Source organism: Esox lucius, chromosome 9 (genome assembly GCF_011004845.1).
Source record: "Esox lucius isolate fEsoLuc1 chromosome 9, fEsoLuc1.pri, whole genome shotgun sequence".
NCBI classification, from domain to species: domain Eukaryota; kingdom Metazoa; phylum Chordata; class Actinopteri; order Esociformes; family Esocidae; genus Esox; species Esox lucius.
In genome coordinates, this window is record NC_047577.1 from 3,830,398 (window position 1) to 3,852,028 (window position 21,631).

Here is a 21,631-nt window from a genome sequence, read left to right on the forward strand (position 1 = left end):
TATGGTATGGTAGCTATCATTTAATGAATTAAAAACATTTCGCCATGAAAATCATATTTTATGGAACACAGGGAAATTATAAAACTGTAGGTCTTCTTTATTCAGCAGCATCTTTTCCCTAAAAGAAGAAGCATTTTTTAGTGTGAATAATGCAAACAGTTTTGTGAACTGTAATTCATGAACTAGCATAGAATGTAATTCTCAGTTATTAGTGATCAAGGCTGATTAATTCTTTGATGTATGTCATCTCAAATTATTACAGTTTAGTGAAACAGATCAGTATTGCTCTCTATGAATACTGAATCCTAACTAGTGCAGATAGGTAGTGTTTATGTGTTAATATTATTTAGTCAGCTGTTGGGTTTAGCAGCAGTACTCTACCTTTCCAGCATCGCGGGTCTTGGCTCGGAGCTTGTTGACCTGAGTCTCAGCGATGTCAGCGCGCTCTTCCGCCTCCTCTAGCTCGTGCTGCACCTTCCTGAACTTGGACATGTGCTGATTGGCTGCTTCCTCCTGGGGGTGGGACAAGAGAGGAACATCAGCATTCAGAGTTTGAAACTACAGCTAGGAAATGTATAAGCATGCAATCAGGACATTTAAATGCCAATTAAATTATAATATAATTCTACTAGGAGAGTTTACTTGGGATTATACATCTTTCAATTATACTATTTCAGAATATTTGACAAAAACATTGACTCACGGCTTCCTCAGCCTGCCTCTTGTAGGCCTTCACTTTCAACTGCAGCTTGTCTACCAGGTCCTGAAGTCTGGCAACATTCTTCTTGTCCTCCTCGGTCTGTGAGAGAAGATTAAAGAATCAATAAAACATTTTATTCTCACATTAAACTGCACATGTTAGTCTGAAGAAGGAACTTCTTCATACCTGGTAAGTCAGCTCCTTGACTCTGCGCTCATATTTTCGGACTCCCTTGATGGCGTCGACACCTCTTCTCTGCTCGGCTTCAACCTCAGTCTCCAACTCACGCACCTGTGTGGAAGAAATAAACCTGTCATTTGAGTTTTACAGTGGCGAAATCAGATGTAACAAATTGATGCAAAAGAAGTCATTTCGAATGCACTTACATTTTAGAGAAATTTGAGATCAGTTTATACTTTCGAACAGTAAGTATTTCAGATTCCCCCAGCGGGTGACTCACCCTGGACTCCAGTTTCTGGAGCTGCTTCTTGCCTCCCTTCATGGCCAGATTCTCAGCCTCATCCAGACGATGCTGCAGGTCCTTGACTGTGACCTCCAGGTTCTTCTTCATCCTCTCCAGGTGAGAGCTGGTGTCCTGCTCCTTCTTCAGCTCCTCAGCCATCATGGCCGCCTGGAATGGTAGTTTGTTTAATTAGCATGAATAATAACTGCCCTCTCACATGACAGCCCAGGCTCTTGGGGACAATTCAAGTGTATATATTTCAAGTACTCACATCAGTGATGGCCTTCTTGGCCTTCTCCTCTGCATTTCTGGCCTCCTGGACAATGTCGTCCACCTCTCCCTGGACCTGTACCAGGTCAGTTTCCAGCTTCTTCTTGGTGTTCAGGAGGCTTGTGTTCTGAGGAAAAAATATTTATTGGAGTCTGAAAGTAAGAAAAAACTAAAATCAGTCCCTGTCACATTCCAACAGCTTTTAACCCATACCTGGGAGTGTAACAGTCCAACACGCTCGCTGGCATCAACCAGCTCAGTCTCTGCCACTTTGCGTCCCCTCTCTGTCTGCTCCAGAGCAACCCTCAGCTCCTCGATTTCAGCCACCATCAGACCGTTTCTACGCTCCACCATGGCTACCTGCTCCTTCATGTCATCTGCGGCGCGGACAGCATCATCAAGGTGCAGTTGGGCATCCTGTGGTGATTCACAATGACACAGGAGTTCATTAGGAGTTGCATAAGTGTGACAGAAACAAATTGGTAAGAATTATCCAGTATCCCTACATTTCTACAGTATATTAGTAAACCTTATTTCATTCCTTCTTTACATGATACCAAAATAAATCCTTTCCCATGTTTAGGTTTCAGAGCCGGTAGGCCCAGTCCCTTTACCTTGAGCTGTCCCTGGACGTTCCTCAGCTGCTTGGTGGCCTCAGCAGCCTGCCTGTTGGCGTGGCTCAGCTGGATCTCCATCTCGTTCAGGTCTCCCTCCATCTTCTTCTTCACCCTCAGGGCATCATTCCTGCTCCTGACCTCAGCATCCAAGGTGCTCTGCATGGAATCAAGCACCCTCTGGCTGTTCCTCTTGATCTGTTCCATCTCCTCATCCTTCTCGGCGATCTTCCTGTCCACCTCACCCTTGACCTGGTTCAGCTCCAGCTGCACACGCAGAATCTTGGATTCCTCATGTTCCAGTGTTCCCTGGAAGATGGAGGAAGGTGGATTAGTGTAACAAATTCAAAATGTCTACACTTAACAAAAAGACAGGAAACGTTGAACTGCAGTAGGCAATGACTAATATAACAATGCCTTTTCTATTAAACATCTGTAGTCTATACCTCAGCCTCCTCCAGAGCGGTCTGGATCTCAGACTTCTCTGTCTCCACTGTCTTCTTGGCCTTCTCCAGCTCATGGATGCTCTTGCCGGTCTCTCCAATTTGTTCAGTCAAGTCAGAGATCTCCTCTGCAGACACAAAAAAACAATGGAGCAGTTTGAACTGGGGAGATTTACAGTAGATAATGCTGATGCTCTTAATTAATTAATTGATGAATCATGACATTTAGTTAACAGCGCATTAGTCTTTCAAATCTAACAGCAGTTATGAGTAAAGTAAGTATTCTAGTTCTTGCTGAGGATTCTTTGCTGAATATTCTTCATGGGTTATCATTTTATTTTTTACTTTAAAAGAAACATCTGAAAAAGGCATGGGAGAAATGTTCATGGTTTATCTTCAATACACTAGTCAAACAAAAGCCAAACAAAATTGCTGTCAAATGCTCACGTTGCAGGTTCTTGTTCTCTCTCTTGAGAGTTTCCAGATTATCCAGGGCCTCCTCGTAGGAGTTCTTCATCTTGAAGAGTTCAGTGCTCAAAGAGCGTGCCTCCTTCTGAGCTCCTTCCAGCTCAGCCTGACCCTCCTCATACTTCTGTTTCCACTCTGCCAGAACCTGGAAATCCAACAAATTTTGTACATTAATGAAGAGTATCCTGGGAAATTCATGGAATTATATCATTCATGAAGAGTTTTACATCAGGAATATGCTACAATTATACTACAGTAAATCACATAGCAGACAGAATATTTGCCCCTTGGGTGAGGTTTGTTCATTTTCACCTTGTCAAAGTTCCTCTGCTTCTTGTCAAGGTTGGCGGCCATTGCGTTGGCTCTCTCCACATCAATCATGAGGTCCTCCACCTCTCCCTGCAGTCTCTGCTTGGTCTTCTCCAGGGAGGCGCACTTGGAGTTGGTCGCTTCAATGGTCTCCTCAGCCTCCTGCAGACGTTGGGCCAGCTTCTTCCTGTTTGGCATCAAAAGTGTTGTTATGGTGTGGAAGAAACCTTAGAATACATGTTGATGTAACATTTTCCCAGAGCTTCCTGAACCCTACCAACCTCACTCTATATTTTAATTGAATGACTCACTTGGACTCCTCCAGCTCCTCTGTACGCTGGATGGCATCAGTTTCATACTTGGTCCTCCACTGAGCCACCTCACTGTTGGCCTTGGACATGCCGCGCTGCAGCTCTGCCTTGGCCTCCTGCTCCTCCTCAAATTGCTCCCTCAGGAGGTCACAGTCATGACGAGCGGACTGGACACCGTGAGCCAATGCATTTTTAGCCTGTGAGAAAGACATACATATAATCAAACTTAATCCAGTAGAGGTCTTTGTGATAAGCCTCTAAACTCTTCTGGTCGGCAGGAGTTCATTTTGTATCCCTCACCTTGACCTCCTCCTCAATATGCCTCTTCAGCTCCTCCACCTGCTGGGTGAAAGCCTGTTTGCCTCTGGTCAGCTGAGACACCAGGGCTTCCTTCTCCTCCAGCTGGCGGCCAAACTCACCTAGAGGAACATAGAGACATTATATTAATGGAGAATCTGTCATGTAAATTTGAAATAATGTGGAAACGGTTGAAAACATGGTTTGTTTTGTTAATTATACATGACTATCATATCTATTGGTATGTTACCATTTTCTGTCAGGAGTCTTGCCCTCTGTGCATTGATGTCGTTGACCTGGCGAACATTCTCATCATTCTTGGTCTTCAGTTCGCTCAGCTGGTCCTCAAGAGTACGGCACATCTTCTCCAGATTGCCCTGATAGGAAAACATTTTCCATCTTTTTATTATATTTGACACTCCCGTCAAGTGAACTTGAATGTTAATATACTTGACCCTTGTCAAATCTGTTTGTCCAAACATCACTACTCACCTTTGCCTTGGCAACGGACTCCATGTTGCTGGACAGATCATCAATCTCCATCTTGTACTCGCTCTTCTCCTTCTCCAGTTTCTGCTTGACGCGCTGCAGGTTGTCGATCTGCTCCCCGAGTTCAGCCACGCTGTCGGCCTGCTTCTTGCGCAGAGCAGAGGCTGTGGCCTCGTGTTGCAGGGTGGACTCTTCTAGATCACGACGCAGCTTCTGGAACTCAGCCTCACGCTTCTTGTTCATCTCAATCTGAGAAGCAGTGGCGCCTCCGGCCTCTTCCAGCCTCTCACTGATCTCCTCGAGTTCCCTGGAGAGATCTGCCCTCTGCTTCTCAACCTTGGCCCTGGCAGCACGCTCAGCCTCAATCTCCTCCTCCAGCTCCTCAATACGGGCCTACAACACAAAATCAAACCACCAAATATAATGTGGAAATCTTGTGGAAATGATACAAAGCCAATATTCAGAACTATATGACAACAAAGTTGAAACAATTGAACCTCACAAACAATAATACTAGGTGTACATAACGATAACAAAATGCCCACTACACAAAAGTTCTGTGAAAAATGTGGTGCGCTAACTGAAGATATTTTCCAGGATATTCTTCATGTGTTTATTTTCTTGTCCTACAGGTTCTGTACTCTACCTGGAGTTCCTTGATCTTCTTCTGCAGCTGAGCTCCCAGAGACTGCTCATCCTCAATCTTGCTGAGGAGCTGGCTTGTCTCAAACTCCTTCCTAAGAAACACAAATAGGTAGAGTACAGAGTTGGTTTTAGAATGATTGTGTAAAAGCAAAGTTACAAACTTTTAACTGACTTTGTTTAAGAGTCACAGGTAAATTATAATTTAATAATAAATTAATTTGTCATTATTTCAATCAACATGTCAGTTAATACTGAGGTAATTTGTTAGTATTTACTTCTTGATCTTCTCGTCAGACTGCTGCTTGTCATTCTCCAGGTCCATTATGGACTCCTGGGCCAGTTTCAGATCTCCCTCCAACTTTCTCTTGGCTCTTTCAAGGTCCATACGGAGCTTCTTCTCTTGCTCCAGAGAACCCTCAAGCTATAAAATAAAAAAACACTAATTGTTGAGAACTGAACAACTGAAGGTAATATCATCTTTCATACCATCAAAACCATAATGTCCATCTCCACTCACGTCGTCCACTTGCTGTTCCAGCTTGGTCTTGGCCTTGGTCAGAGTGTTGACTTTGTCCTCCTCTGCCTGCAGGTCATCCAGGGTCTGCTGGTGGGCCTCTTGGAGGGCTTTCTTCTCCTTGGTCAGCTTGGCTACACTTTCTTCTACAGACGCCATCTCCTCTGTCAGGTTTTTCACCTGAAAACAGCCACACCAACAGTAAACTTTGGTCACTTCACCATAGAGGGCTGATTTAGGGGGGTATCAATAGCTTCAGCCCTATATGGGAGTTTACAGTGTGCCAAATGTAAGTGGGTGAATGTATCATGCCTCTATGTTGAGAAAAAAATTCATGACTGTTTTGACTTCTGCCATGTAAGGCTTTCACTTTAAGTAAACACACAATACAAATGGAATTCTACTTCTGTAGAGATTCACCTTTTTCTAATTAGGTTTTCTATAGCAGTAGTTTTTAACAGCTTTTAAAACTAGGGAACTAGGTTCTTGGTGGGCCTGCAGGAGAATGCCTGGTTTCTTCTAAATCACAGTACCTTGTTTTCAGTGGCGTGCTTCTCCTTCTCCACTTTGGCCAGGGTGAGCTCCAGGTCATCAATGTCCTTCTTCAGCTCAGAACACTCATCTTCCAGCTTCCTCTTCTTGGCAGTCAATTCAGCATTCATCTCCTCCTCATCCTCCAGCCTCTCGGTCGTCTCTTTGAGTTTGGCCTCCATCTGGATCTTACTCTTGATGAGCCCCTCACACCTTTCCTCAGCATCATTCAGATTCTCAGAGTCCTGTTTTCAGAATAGGAGGACAAAATATATTTCCACTTTGTCTATGATAATATAGACTGAAATCTAAATGTTAAAATGTTAGTTTGCATATGCTTATTTGTTTGTATGTTTGTGTGTGTAAATTATATTTATAGTGTTCATATGGCCATATAAGGTTATTTGCCCACTCACAGATGCGACTTGGAGTGCCAGATCATTTTTCTCCTGGACCAGGGCCACCATCTTCTCCTCCAACTCCTTCTTCTTGGCCAGAGCCTTGGCTAGGTCTCCCTGCATCTTCTCAAAGTTCTCCTTCATGTTGGCCAACTCCTTTTCAGACTCAGCGCTCTTCAGCAGAGGCTTGATCTTGAAGTACAACTTCATCCATGGCCAGTGTTTCACGTTCATGAATGAGCGGATGTTGTACTGGATGGAGTAGATAGACTCTCTGGTTGACAGAAAGAATTGAGAAGAAAGGTGAGGGATCATCTACAACAGGTCAAATGGTCTCGTCTGACCATAAGTCCTAAACCTCAGAGACCAGGGTAAATCCCATTCTATACCCTCCCGAATCTCAGCATCATCTGTCACCACACCGTTTTAAAAATCTGTCTACAAACCAAAAGAAAAAAAAACATGAAAACATTTTTTTTAAATCCCCATCAAGAACTATAAAGAGTGAATTCTTAACAGCTTCAAAAAAATAAATATTTAAAAATTAAGCCAATTAATTGTTTTACTCTGATGCTTAGAATTAATTTAAGTAAAAGCCAATGCTTTGATGTCATGGATGTTACGTCTTTCTGTCTGTCTATTTTTTTGTACAAGGGCTACAGGTTTAGGGGTCAGCCTTCAGCTCATAATAAAACATAGAAACCTATGTTAAATTAAGATTTCTAAATATATTTATAAGAAATACTTTCTTCTGGATAACTCACAGCATATACAGTATGTTATCAGAATACATTGGTTGATGTGTAGCTTTGTCAAGATGTCTACTATTCCTCACCTCCTCTCCATCATCTTGGAGAACTCTCTCCTCATGAGGAATCCACGGCTAAGAGCCTGGAGCATGCCGACCAGAGAGGCCAGCTTCTCATCTCTCATCTCCTCCAGCACACCCAGAAGACCAGCTTTGAAGAACACCTGAGACGCAAACACAAACAGATCATTGGATGAAAACACATTTTCTATTAATGGATGGATAAACCAACTGCAGAAAATTGGAATGGTTATGCTTTCAATTTCAATTGAAGTTGTGTTTTGTTATTAGCATCTGCTGGGCATATTTAACTGACCTTGGTGTGTCCAAACTTGTAGTCCTCATGATTCACATCAATGGACCCAAGCAGCTTCTCAGAAGCCTTCTTGTTGTCCATGAACTGACCCTCAGGGATGACACTGGCATTCAGTACTTTGTACCTGAATTGAAGACAAATTCAAGTTCTAGCCTGGTTGTATTACATAAAACCTAAACCTTTAATTACGTGTACATTTGTTTGCACGTACCTCTGCTTGAAGTCAGCGTAGATGATTCTGCTTGGGAAGCCCTTCCTGCAGATCCTGATGCCCTCCAGTACACCGTTACACCTGAGCTGGTGGATGACCAGGAAGTTCTCCATCAGACCTGGTAAAATGAACCAAGTCTCTGTTAATATTTGGAAACTAGCTAAAGATTAGGCTTCTTAAATTTATAGACACCATACTTATAAGACTTAATATTTTATTAAATGTTCATTGTATACCTGGAGTCTTGGACTCATTGGGGATCAGGCAGCGCACAAAGTGGGGATGAGTGCTCCTCAGGTTGGTCATCAGCTTGCCCAAGTTCTCCTGTAGGAGCGTTACAAACCATTTTCTCAGAACAATAAAGATATTCAATGTTTGTCTGTTAAAGTGCTGAATATATACATTGAAATCTCACCCTGAACTGGGAGGACACAGTCTGCATAGAACCACCCTTCTTCTTTCCTCCTTTCTTGGTTGTATCTGTTCAAATGGGGAAATAAAGTACATCTCTTCAAGCAATGAAAGTAATAGAAAAATAATAGTATATGTAAGAACAGAGTATGTAAGAAATCTAAAACACTCTTCCCTCTAGTAAGCACATCAATTGTAGCATTTTGTATTAACTTCACACATATTCCAACAATACTTTGTGAACACTTGTAGTTGAAAATCTTTAAATATTTTCATGTGATGTTTGTCTTACCCTCAGGTGGGGCAGCAGGGTACAGGCCAGCCAACAGTTTGACTGAGGACTTTCCATACAGCTGACAGACTGAGTCGTTCAGGGGGTCCTTGTTCTTCTCCAGCCAGCCAGTGATGTTGTAGTCCACAGTGCCGGCGTAATGCACCAGAGAGAAGTGGGCCTCTGCCTTGCCCTTGGCAGGCTTGGGCTTCTCAAATGCCTTGGTCTTGCCAAGATGCTGGTCGTACAGCTTGTTCTTGAAGGTTGTGTCTGATGACTTGGGGAACATGCACTCCTCTTCAAGGATGGAGAAGATGCCCAGGGGCTTAAGGAATAAAGAGATTCATATTTTATTCACAAGTTTTTACATTTTTCTTTTCTTTTTCCTTTACTAAACCTGCTGTTATATGATAATATGAAACGTTTGGTTTTCAACAGTCAGTAATGTTGTACCTTCATCTTACCCAGTGGTTTGAGGGCTGGGCTGTCATGTTACCCAGGGCTCCATATGAACTTTGCTCTTGCTTTATAATCATTACAGATTACTTACCTTCTCAATGAGCTCAATACAGGCAGCCAAGTCCATGCCGAAGTCAATGAAGGCCCAGACAATTCCCTCCTTCTTGTACTCCTCTTGCTCCAGGACAAACATGGTGTGGTTGAAGAACTGTTGCAGTTTCTCATTGGTGAAGTTGATGCACAGCTGTTCCATGCTGTTGTACTGTTGATGGATTTTAAAAGGGATTATTTCATCGTACAATACTGCTATCCATCTAAATTATAACATATTTTCTTGTTCTTGTTCTTCTGCTCACATCAAAGATCTCAAATCCGGCAATATCCAGCACACCGATGTAGAACTGCCTTGGCTGCTTGGTGTCCAACATCTCGTTGATACGAATGACCATCCACAAGAACATCCTCTCATAGATGGACTTGGACAGAGCTGAGACAGCGTTGTTAACCTACAATGACAATATTTTATTAAATAAGATGTTGATTGGTGAGGTGACAAGAGTTTTGACAAAACAAAATACTTATAAAGAAAGAACATCTGTCCTAAAATTGTAGATGTTGTGTTTAGCTCCCTCACCTGAGGTACAGTCTGTCCCTTGGTGACATACTCATTGCCGACCTTCACTCTGGGGTAACACAGAGCCTTCAGCATCTCAGCTGAGTTCAGACCCAGCAGGTAGGCGATTTTATCAGCCACTGGAGAGAGAACGAACAACCGACTCATTACATTGCTTGTTTCAGACATCACACTGACAAAACAGTTCATTCAAATCTCTAGCAGGTGAAGTTTGTTCTTTATCAGTTGAGCGAGAACGAAGGAAAACAGGCTTAGAAGACTGCTTCTTTCTGACCTTACACTGACAAAACAGTTTGGCCAATTTTGGCAGGCTTGGGAGAGGCAAATCCTGAAACGTCTTAATAAGCACATCTTGCAAAGTTTGCAAAGATATCTGCTGAATAGGCAAGCACCAAATCTCCCGCAAGGAATATTTGGTGTGAGACAAGGCAACCTGTGTCATCCTACCAAACTCACCAAACTGGAAACTTGCCAATGTGCAATGCCACACAAAAGAAAACCATGAGCAGGAAATGGTTGAAAAATTATTTGAGAGATCTGCCAACCATTTTGAGGTTACGTTTAGATTATCAACCTCTTAAATTCAAATAATTTATGCAGTGAATTCGGTCTTTTAATATTTGGGACTGGGAATGTAAATTAGCTGAGAGATTTGCCTGCCTGACTTTCTATTTCTACACTGGTAATGGGACTGACGCTCTTCACATCGTATATCTATGATTGACACTCACCCTCTGTGCCGTCTGGCTCGGCCTGCTCCTCACGCTGCTTCTGCTTGAATTTCAAGTTTCCATGGTGCAACACGGCTCCGGTCAGCTTGTAGATGTTGTTCTTCTCATCGTTAGAAAAGCCCAGGATTGTAATGGCGTCCTGGGATTACAGAGGGGAAGTAACAGAGTCAGGAACTGACCGGAGGTTTCTCTGTTAAACTACTTCAATAAGGTTATCCACATGATTAGTATATGGCAGCTCAAAAGAAGCTCTACACAGGCAAGGCCTCATCTAGATGTCTTACAAGTGTAGCCTTCAAGTCTAGAGAAAAATGTGATTTTGGGTTTAACATTGTAATTAGTGTTTGGTTAACTCTTTGTATGGCTTACATCTGTGGCGTCCAACTCTACTTTGTCATCAATACTGGCCACAGCGATCTGACCCTGACTGCACATGGGGAAGTCGTAGGGGTTGGTGGTGATGAGGGACATTTCTGTGCACAACAAACAACAGAGAGTTTTATCAGTGATCCCTCAGAGTAGAGATATTTAAAATGAATCTGAAGATCTACCTTTATAGCAACTCTTCTTGTTTAACTAGATGGACTCAAAGTTTCAACACAGTGGTTCTCAACCTAACTGTACTGACAACTAAATATTGCTCTGACTAGTGTTGAAGTGTTTTCTCTTTAATACTATGGGGTTTTCTCAACTACCCCATTTGGATAACCCAAAAACCATAGAGGTCCTAGAACCACTGGTTGGGATCCACTGTACTAGAATAAATTCCCTGTACTAGAATAAATCAACTGTACTAGAATAAATAGCCTCAAAGGAGGGGACTGAGACTTGTGGAATAGTGGTGTTACGTACCAACAATGTCAGGTTTGTGGCCTGTCATCATCTGGAAGAAGATGTGGTAGCCTCTCTCATCGGGCAGCTGGAAGGTCACTCTGGACTTCTCCAGCAGGTCTGAGAGGGAACAAGAGAGAAAGAGAGAGAGAGCATATTGGATGATAAATCTCAACATTAACAATAAGGTGAATTTAGGAAAGCATGAAGAAACAGTGAAAGCATAAAAGAAACAGTGAAAGCATGAAGAAACAGTGAAAACCAACTCACAGGTCTCGATATCAGCTTTAGCCAGTTTACCACCTTGGAAATGAATCCTGATGAATTTACCCTGAAGAAGAACATGGGGGTTAAAATAGGGTCAACAAAATGCATGTAAAATGTTACTTTCATACAGATTTAGGATCTCCATATCACCCTGTTGTATAAAGATTTAGGATATAGGCATTTACACATTCACATGTTAGACTCAAATTGCCTTAAAGAAATGAATGAACAGCAACAGTATGTAATACTCACAAAGCGAGAGGAGTTATCGTTCCTCACGGTCTTGGCATTACCGTAAGCCTCCAGCAGAGGGTTGGCTGCAATAATCTGATCCTCAAGAGATCCCTGGTTGAGACAATCACAAGTCAATTAGAAACTGGCGGGATAAACAGCCAAAGTGTCAACTGAAATGTAATATATTGATAGGGAAATTGCTGAAACCTACCTGCATTTTGCCAGGGTCTGCTTCCTTCTTCTTCTCTCCACCTGAAACTGCGATGGTGGCAAAGTACTGGATGACACGTTTGGTGTTGACAGTCTTTCCTGCACCAGATTCTCCACTGGTTTATATGACAGAGAAAGAGGAGTTTTAGTTACATGTTGGACTGACACATTTGCTTTTCACTAAGAAGAAACATCATTACACAAGCCTACAGCATAATAAAACACTTAGTGAACAACGTACGTAATCAAGACGGACTGGTTCTCCTTATCTGGAATAAACAAAAAACACATTGCTCGTCACATTTGGTTAAAATTATTGGTCCATTATAACATTTATATCACATCATGAGATTCTTTTTGGAACAGATAGATTCTAACAAGCTAGTCAAACCAAGACATGAAAACCGCATCATCCTCTAAATATTAGACATCCATCGCTCTGTCCCTCCATCAACATTAACATTTATATCAGTCAGACATTCCCAGCAAACTATTCTAAATAAGACAGTAAATCAGTGAAATATACTTCTCCAAAACCTACTCATCCATCCGTCTGTTCAACTATCATCCATCCATCAATTAAACTATCATCCATCCAACTGTTCAACTATCATCCTTCCATCAATTCAACTATCATCCATGCATCTATTCAACTATCATCCATCCAACTGTTCAACTATCATTCTTCCATCCATTCAACTATCATCCATCCATCAATTCAACTATCATCCATGCATCTATTCAACTATCATCCTTCCATCTATTCAACTATCATCCTTCCATCTATTCAACTATCATCCTTCCAACTATTCAACTATCATCCTTCCATCCGTTCAACTATCATCCATGCATCTGTTCAACTATCATCCTTCCATCCAACTAGAGCTCGTACCAATCAGCATGAACTGAAAGGCGTTGTCAGAGACGGAGAAGATGTGGGGTGGAGCCTCCATCCTCTTCTTTCCTCTGTAGGCGTTGACAACCTCCATGTCGTACACAGGAAGCCACTTGTAGGGGTTCACCGTGGCACAGAAGAGCCCGGAGTAGGTCTGCAGGAGGAGGAGCACAGGGAATGAAGGGATTGGCAGACCGATTCAGTTTCAACTGGATATTATAAGTTTTGCCATTCATTAATGTCTAGTATTGTATGTGTGAATTTCTCATGGTTATATGTGTGTGTATGTTTCTTACGTAGATCATCCATGCTGCATAACGCTCTTTGAGGTTATACAGGACAGAGGCTTCATTCAGGTAGGTCATCATGGCCATGTCCTCAATCTTGTCGTACTTCGGGGGGTTCATCTCAAAGATTTCATCTTCTTTGAACTCTACTCCTTCCTGAAAATCATGTCAAGCTAGATATGACTGTGCTGATGAAATAGAAGCTTAAAAATCTTTAAAAATTACGTTTCGCTAGTTCATGAAAATATTATTATTTAATACTATAAATATTTTATTCATTTAATGATTAGCACTGACATACAGTAAATACAGAAATGTGCATGTGCTTTTCAGATTAGCCTTACCTGCTTAGAGCCGTCAGGTTTTGTAACCGTCACAGTGCACTTTCCATTGGCCCTGCCAGTGACCAAACCCTTGAGGTACAGCTCCACCTTATCTGGAACATAGCAGGAGTTCTTCGAATCAAAGGGGGCGCTTTGGGCCTCAATCCTCTCCCTTTCAGGCTTGCGGAGGTATATGGCGGCCTTGCCGTAGATCTGCATCTCTGCGTCCGTACTCATGTTGACGGATCACTGGGAAAGAGTTGAAACAAGAAACATGACTGATGGGCTCCTTAAGCCAATATTTAGATTTTTAGTATCATCCACTGAATATTTTCACCACAAGAAGACTCAAACAATGTCTCACCTTATTTTCCCCCTCCTATAGATGAATCTGGACTTCCTTGAGGACCTGTGAAACATTAAGTTATTGTGAATACAAGTCTTGTCATTTGGACTTCAAAGGGCTGGAAATCATTTTGAATGTCCCTGTCTGATTCAGCTACACACAATGAATAAATACCCCCTAAAACCCATTTACATTCAATATGGAGGTGAAGAGCGTCTTACCACAGAGGAAGAAAGTGTCTGGGTTAATGATGCTGGGGCCTTAGCCTCCTTATATCTGGTTGAAGGTGCCAACCAAGCAGAAGTTAATTATGGACCACTCTGGAGAAGGACATGGGTTAAAGGAGAAACCTCCCACCCAGCCTGGTGTGTATATATCTCACCCATTAACCCCCCCCCAGAACAGCCAATGTTTCTTTACATTATATTAAATGTATGATCTGTATCTAATTCGACGGAATCAGTCATATATAGTCATTCAAAAATGTTTGTTGTCTGATGAAATTTTGTAACAAAATGTTTGCCCCTTTTCAGTTTTTCACCTACATTAATAGCTTTCTGAATATCATAACCATTTTATGACTCTAGTACCTAGAAAAGGAATTTAAAGTCAATTCCGAAATTGTAGAATTATACAGTGAAATGTGTCTGTTTTGGAGACTTTGCATCCGATGGCAACACAATCATTTAAAAAAAAAAATCAAATACCCTTTAATGTTAAATCAACTCAGCCTCAAATACTCAGATTGAATTAATGTCACCCCATAGACACTAAAGGTGTCAAAAAGGCTAATCTGACTTTTTGGTCAGTGTTACTGACCCTTGTCAAAACTATCCATTCACCTTTCATTTCCAAATAAATCCTGCTTGAAAACGTACATGAACTGTCTCATAACCATAGGCACATTTAAAATCCACATAAACATCAGGGCTTTTGATTACAGCTCAACTCAAGTGTGCAGTAATTTATGTACTGCAAAATCCACTCAAGATGCTGAAGGCGATTTTATTGGTTTCACATTACAGCCAGTAGGATTAAAACAACTCAACATAACACCACATCAGTATTTCAACAATGTTATTCACTCATTTTGCTGACAGAGCTATATCAGGCTCAACCATGTGACACACAGCTAAGCTGGCTTTATCTGACATTGCCTACATTTTAATCATTGATCACACACATAGATGAATGGTTAAGTACACTATTCTGAATAAAGGAAATATCAGCAGTGTCAGAGGTAGAAAGAATTAACACTTATTTTATACCTCTCTATAAAGACAGCTTCAGTAACTTTATAAAAGGAGTACCCATCCAAAAAGATATGGGGTTAAATTATCTTTTGGAAATGTTATTGAGCATTTTTCTCTTGCAAGTGAAACATTTCACATTCAATTTAGATGTTGATTAGTGTGTCTAATAACGTGCGGCTAAATCTACGATAAAGATGTGGACAATGTTCGGAAGGTTTAGAGAGAAATGCATCATTAATAACGGATATAAATGCATTATTAATAATGGATATAAATGTATCATAAATTACAGATATAAATGTATCATTAATAATGGATATAAATGTATCATTAATAACGGATATAAATGTATCATTAATAATGGATATAAATGTATCATTAATAACGGCTATAAATGTATCATTAATAACGGATATAAATGTATTTCATGTAGAACAAGGAATTAAGTCAGCTTTATTAATACATTTCATCTTAATGCATCCTGTTTATTTTGGGTGAAGTGTCGACGCAGCACATCAGATGCCCCACAAGGGGGAGCAACTTGGGTTCTGGGTTGAGCTGGGGCCCTGATGACCATCTTGGGGAAACACATTAAAGGCTTTTAATTTATTAGATGGTGCTGTCATCTTCTCTGCAACACTGCATATCTCAAGAACGAAAGGCCGGTTGTTAACCCCTCCCCCACACCCATGTCATAAACCACTCTGGGTGTCAGTGAACCCCGTCACACACACGCGCACGCACGCACACACACACACACACACACACACATTAGTGGGCTGTTCTGAGGTTAGGCCACGAATCTTGATTTAGAATCTGCAGATGTCATTTGTGAAATGTTGGATAAGGTTTAATAAATATAAGGAATAATGTTAACTGGGGTTTTTAAGACATTGGCACATTTTGTTTTTTTGTATACTAACACTTGGATTTGAAATGAAACAATGAGGTCAAAGCGCTGACTGACAGCTTTAATTTGAGGGTATTTACATTCATATTAGATTACCCATTTAGAAATAATCAAATAATCATATTAGATTACCCATTTAGAAATCCTCCATTTAGAAATTATTGTTTCCCCGAAAATTGCAGTATTTGGACTGATTAATATTATGTACAATAAAGTGTTAATGTTTCCTAATTGGTCGTATATATCAATCAATTACATTTATTTATAAAGCCCTTTTTACATTAGCAGGTGTCACATAGTGCTTTTACAAAACACCCAGCCTTAAACCCCAAGGAGCAAACAACAGGAATGCTGAATTTCAGTGGCTAGGAATAACTCCCTAAGAAGGCCGAAATTTAGGAAGAAACCTAGAGAGGAACCAGGCTTAGTGGGGTGACCAGTCCTCTTCTGGCTGTGCTGGGTGAAATATTAAGAGTACAAATTGTAATAATTAATAAATGGATGTGGGCTGAGTCCAGAGAATATTTAAACCTATTCCAGGTTGGAAGCATGATGGACAAGGACAGGGACAATGCTGGTGGGGGGTGGTGGGGGTTCAGCAGAGTGGCAGCTGAAATCGTGAAGTATCGTCTTGATCTGCAACACAACCAGGAGGACTTTGGACAGGGACAGTAACGAGTCTTTCAAGCCTGGTACTCCGGAGGTGTGGGCCAAGACCTCATATCCTCCTAAGTTTAAAACAGGGCAGGAGACAGGGAACATTTAGAAAATGTATTCCTTAGATCTTAGAAGGTTTTATAGTGGGGAAGGAGAACTGACCCTACTCCCCTTGCACATTAATATTGTAGTGTAAGACCTTGGGGCTGAGACAGGGGGTGTCCAGTGACACTGTGGCCCTATCCAGGGGAGGCCCCAGACAGGGCCCAACAGGCAGGAAATCAATCCACCCACATTGCCAACCATCAACCAAAGGGATGCCCACCAACCGCAAACACCCTGAAAGAGGGCTGAGTATTGCCAGTAAATTCCTTGATTACCAGCAATCTTATATGCAGTATGTACACTAATGTTGTGTTAACAGTAATGTGTTAACTACGTTAGTGAGTAACAGAGAAGTGCAAGGGGAGGAGTTAACTATTAGTGAGCAAAAGCTAGAAGAAAGGGGAGGAGTTAACTATGTTAGTGAGTAAAAGCTAGAAGAAAGGGGAGGAGTTAACTATGTTAGTGAGCAAAAGCTAGAAGAAAGGGGAGGAGTTAACTATGTTAGTGAGCGATGAAAGATGAAAAGTTCTCTTTTTTTTTTACTGATAAATAAATAAAAACAATGGGGGCTTGTCCAGGATATGGTTTCCCACCATGTTGCTCTGGATCAGTCGTTGTTGCCACTAACACCCGAGATGTTGAACAGTTGGCTGTCATTTTGAAATAGTCGTTAGGATGGAGAACTTATTAATTATCAACTGAACTTATCGTGACGTTAAGTTGGCTGTTACGTCGTCCCTTGCCTACTTTTATCACTCAGCTGGGATCCTATTAAATGCATGTTAAAAAAGCAAAAACGAAACCATTAAGACATTCAATAACAGCCCTTAAAACAGTTAAGTCTATTGTGGGCTCATCCACGGCACGCTGCTGTGATTGTCTCACATTTAATTTGTCTGAAACTCCTGGGGCAGGATTCTATCAGGATAACACAATGTCACCATGTCAGTATTTCAATCATTCATATTTCCGACAGCGATTTGAAGTAGCCGTCTTTTACGAGCTGGGGTACATCGCAGCAGCTGAGCTGGCTTCAATAAAACTGATATCGAATTAGTAGGAAATAGTAACACAGATTGCAGTAGCCGAGCCAGTGAATTCTTACATACAGGCCAGAAGTGCTGGGTGTGTCCGCGAGGGGCTTTCAATATCGTGTTGGGCTGTGGGTTACAGGGTACTTTAGTTGAGCAGGGGGCTTCAATAACTATCTGGAGAGACCGCGTGAAATCTTTTACATTTCTTGGACTGTGCTCTCGTCTGCACTGCAGCCAAGGCGTATTGTTGGGTGCCTCTGCCAGTGCAGCCCAATTCTGGCGTAAATGACACTGTCATTAGTCAAGACTGAAGGGCACGTTAGCATGTAACTTGGGAGAACACTTGTAATCCTCAGACGAGATATTTACCGGGGATGTTTGTGGGTTTGGAGAACGTTTGCATGATGCAGACTAAGCAATTATGACATTAGTTTTAATGCGGGCAGGATGGCGTGTTGGACACAACCAACCAAGCCAACTCAACTTATAGTTGATAGACCATGGTGCTTGCAATGCCAGAGGTTGTGTATGTCTACCATTATTTTTACCTGGTAATTGTTTATTGTTTTGCCCTGTGGGTGGCCATAAGACAATACAATACTACCAGTTAAAAGAAAAAGCACACACATATTGATAAATATAAAATTTGTGAATTATTGTGGTGAGTAAATTATTATTATTTATTTGTGAAGGGCACAGCCTTTCACAAAACTTTTTTTTTTTTTGTTGGACTTCATGTGCAAGGGCCCGAGGTAGAACAAGAGTCTGCACTTCAGACTATCCAGAACAGCAGTTCACCCCTGGTATTCTGCCACTGAATTTACCGTACCCACCAAGGGCCTGGAAGAGCTGATTAGTAACTGTCTTGATCCAGTACATTGTAATGAGGAAGTTGGTGAACTTCCCCCTTTAAAGGTGCTGTATTGGATTCTGTGCTAGCAGTGCAGTTCTGCATCACAGACAGGAGTTCATCTGAGACTTGGCTCACGTTAGCATTTTTTAAACATGATTCAGAATGATTAAACTGTCCCAGCCGGTACCAAGCTAAATCTGGATACGAACGGTCACATGCTGGGCAGAGACTTGGACATGTCGTGGCATGGATCCACAAAACCACCAAGCTGGGCTCAGTTAATTCACGTCTTATTTTGCAGGTCATATATCCTGCTATGAACCTATTACTGTGTCAGCAATGTGAGAACCTCATGGTTGACAAATAAGGTCAGAACAATGTGCCAGTCCCACCCAGCTCTCTCTGTGGTACTTAGCGTAGTGATGAGGTCTTCACTTTTCAGCATTCATTGTGTAGTCTATGGCGGGGGGGGGGGGGGGGGGGGGGGGGGTAAATGTATTATTAATGTGATATATTTACAATGATATACACTTATCCAAGTGAATGTCGGGGGGAGCTGTTGGGGATTTGGGATATTCGACCTAAAGATCTTGAGACAAACAAGGAGTCAAAACGATGACCCCCGTGAATGACCTTGTTGAACTACACGGCCTTGATCTAAAACTGTCCGTAAGAAATACAGGCAGCCTTACTGGCTTGCAAATTCTCTGTAATAGAGATATTAAAATGTTCAATAGCATCTGCCAAACTTTTTTAACTCCAGTTTCATTCCACACCTTCGATGGCTCACAAGAAATAGCAGCGAAGCAACAGATGATTTGTATGTACACTTTTACACATTTATACAGAGTGACAGTTATTTACTAGAGTGGTACATTCATGCTCTCCCTCCTTTCCAGGCTCAATATGGCCATGTTCAGGAACGGTGGAGTCAGAAATACATTCAGCTTCTGCAGCAACATTTATATGGCAATTGGGCAGTGGTTTACTGGCCGACCTGCTGGCATTTGAGATGCGCCCTGGATGTTATGACCACACATGAAACGGGGTTTAGACTTGATATGGTCGTTACACAGACCAGTCAGATGCCTGCTTTATTTCCCCAGACAGCCTTACTCTGAAAACACACGCCAAGTCCAGAACAGAGACCTGGGAATCTCCCCCCCTTTCGTCAGCTGCAGCTGTTCAAACCCAAGCGTCTCTGGGGAACTGGGGTCCTATTCTAGCAGAGACTTTTAAAAAGTCTGGTTACATCCACTGTATGGCCCTAGCAATGATCAGTGTTTACAACAAGATCCTTAAGTTTAACAAAAAATACAAACAATTTATCTCTCAAATATGCTTTAAAGTAGTTATCCAGTATATGGGTAAACTGATATTACCATTAAACCAAACAGTCAAAGTGGGCTAGTCCTAGCATTTAGGAGAGACTAACGATCTTGGACTAGAATGATTGTGGACTATTAATTCCAGATTACTTTCAGCACCACTAGATAAGCATTTGGATTTTGTTTATTCCCTGGGGTGGGTTGCACCAGCTGGTCGCTAAATGCTAAGTTGGGCGTAACTCCATCTGATACTGTGATTAGAATTTACACTTGTTACTAAAGAACTACACGCGTCATTGCTAAAGAATCACACAACATTATGTGTGCAACATCTATGCAAAAGGTGTCAAATCGATTGCCTGCAGGTTTTCGCTCTGACTTTGTACTTGACTGATTACTTGGGTCACAAATTAGTTAGGATCTACCCTCACCTGGAGGTTGGACACCAAGGTAAAGGTAAAATCCTCAATCAGTTTGACACCTGCGATCTAAGCAATTAGGGTTAAGTGTCTTGCTCAAAGGCACAGGTGCATATATGTTTATGTTGCTGGCTCCGGGATTAGAACCAAGGAAATTATCCATTGCCACAACTATTCTGACCACTAACTAGTTTTTCATCGTTTACCTGAGCCTCCTTGGGCCCTTGAAGTGGTCTAGTGCATATTTAATTGTTTGCTTCCACAGAATATATCTTCTGTGGTGACCCCCCGACTCTGACTAAGAAAGCCCAGACACATAACGGTACTCCCCCGTCAGACACGGGCTGCCACGCAGCCCAGGGGAAGCCCACGCTGATCTCCCAATGACCTCAAACCATAGCAGACCAGCCAACAACTTGTCAGGGCCAGGGGAAGCCTTCACTACAAGGGGAAGCCCACGTTGTGTGCTGCCATGATCCCCAAATGACCTCAGACCATAGCAGACCAGCCAACAACCTGTCAGGGCCAGGGGAAGCCTTCACTAGACACCGACCCAGACACGGTTTGGGTGAAGAGGGGAACTGAGGTCATTCATTCACAGTTTGTTTTGGGCATGCTTCGAGTTTCTCCAATACCCCTCCAGGATCTCTTCCAGGCACCTCCACTAGCGACCTAGCAGTCAGAGGATCTCTTCAGCAACCAAAAGGTCACTATATTTAATCCAGGTTGAAAACCAAAACCAAACGCAGTTAACCTTCGTTTGGCGACAGCCCACACCCCTCCAATAAGGAGGGGATGGGTTAAATGTGGAAGCCAGATCTCACTTGGACTTTGTGTGCATACTGATGAATATGCAGAGGCAGGCAAAAAAAAGACACTTCCTCTCTTGACTTTGGAGTTTAGTGCCCTCTATTGGAGAATAGTTGTACTACATTTTGTTTGGAGTGTAATGCCCTCTATTGGAGAATAGTTTTACTACATGTTGTTTGGAGTTTAGTGCCCTATTTTGGAGAAGAGGTTTACTGCAGGTTTGGAAATGTTCTATAAATAACTAAGCTCATGAGCTGGGTCATGTTTATAAGGACAAGCAAGGAAAAGCATCCTCAAAACGTTTCACAACAGAAGATTTCAATTCTTTTTAGAATATTTTTTTTGTAAATATTGCTAGTTTCTATCTAGTGTCTGTCTGGCAGTTCAAATCGTTTTACTTGTGAAGGTAGTGAGGAAGACTATGGTGACCAGAGGTGCCCGAGGCCTCCCACATGTGTGTGCCACACAGAAGGGAAGCAGAAAGATCCAAAAGCTACTTGACAGACTGGCTCCCAGAATAGCCCTCTAAGAGATTTCCTCTTCATTAACCATCTACAGTGGATATAAAAAGTCTAC

At 41.9% G+C, this 21,631-nt stretch overlaps 1 protein-coding gene across 1 annotated transcript; it reads right to left on the bottom strand.

Moving 5' to 3' along the window:
• Positions 1 to 4: 4 nt before the first annotated feature.
• LOC105027491 (myosin heavy chain, fast skeletal muscle-like) lies at positions 5 to 13,962 on the bottom strand. The gene is made up of 41 exons (XM_029121984.2): positions 13,908 to 13,962; positions 13,705 to 13,749; positions 13,362 to 13,589; positions 13,027 to 13,173; positions 12,728 to 12,884; positions 12,077 to 12,104; positions 11,837 to 11,951; positions 11,644 to 11,736; positions 11,395 to 11,455; positions 11,146 to 11,244; positions 10,663 to 10,766; positions 10,294 to 10,432; positions 9,563 to 9,681; positions 9,285 to 9,434; positions 9,020 to 9,190; positions 8,491 to 8,794; positions 8,203 to 8,267; positions 8,024 to 8,111; positions 7,788 to 7,905; positions 7,577 to 7,700; positions 7,288 to 7,424; positions 6,471 to 6,726; positions 6,057 to 6,299; positions 5,527 to 5,703; positions 5,285 to 5,430; positions 5,011 to 5,101; positions 4,368 to 4,757; positions 4,126 to 4,252; positions 3,879 to 3,997; positions 3,579 to 3,775; positions 3,271 to 3,454; positions 2,938 to 3,103; positions 2,494 to 2,618; positions 2,048 to 2,356; positions 1,647 to 1,850; positions 1,435 to 1,560; positions 1,161 to 1,331; positions 887 to 991; positions 704 to 799; positions 382 to 513; positions 5 to 118 (listed from the first exon to the last, which is right to left on the bottom strand). Exons 3-41 carry the CDS (start codon positions 13,575 to 13,577, stop codon positions 98 to 100), a joined length of 5,820 nt encoding a protein of 1,939 aa, XP_028977817.1. The 5' UTR covers positions 13,578 to 13,589; positions 13,705 to 13,749; positions 13,908 to 13,962; the 3' UTR covers positions 5 to 97.
• Between the last annotated feature and the right edge of the window lie 7,669 nt (positions 13,963 to 21,631).

What these genes read in the sequence shown, in the direction of transcription:
- LOC105027491 (XM_029121984.2), bottom strand. Translation starts at nt 13,577, where the DNA reads ATGAGTACGGACGCAGAGATGCAGATCTACGGCAAGGCCGCCATATAC. An exon ending in CAGACCCTGGCAAAATGCAG is followed by an intron (nt 11,737 to 11,836) that starts GTAGGTTTCAGC and finishes TGTCTCAACCAG; the next exon opens with GGATCTCTTGAGGATCAGAT. An exon ending in CCACAAACCTGACATTGTTG is followed by an intron (nt 10,767 to 11,145) that starts GTACGTAACACC and finishes TGTTGTGCACAG; the next exon opens with AAATGTCCCTCATCACCACC.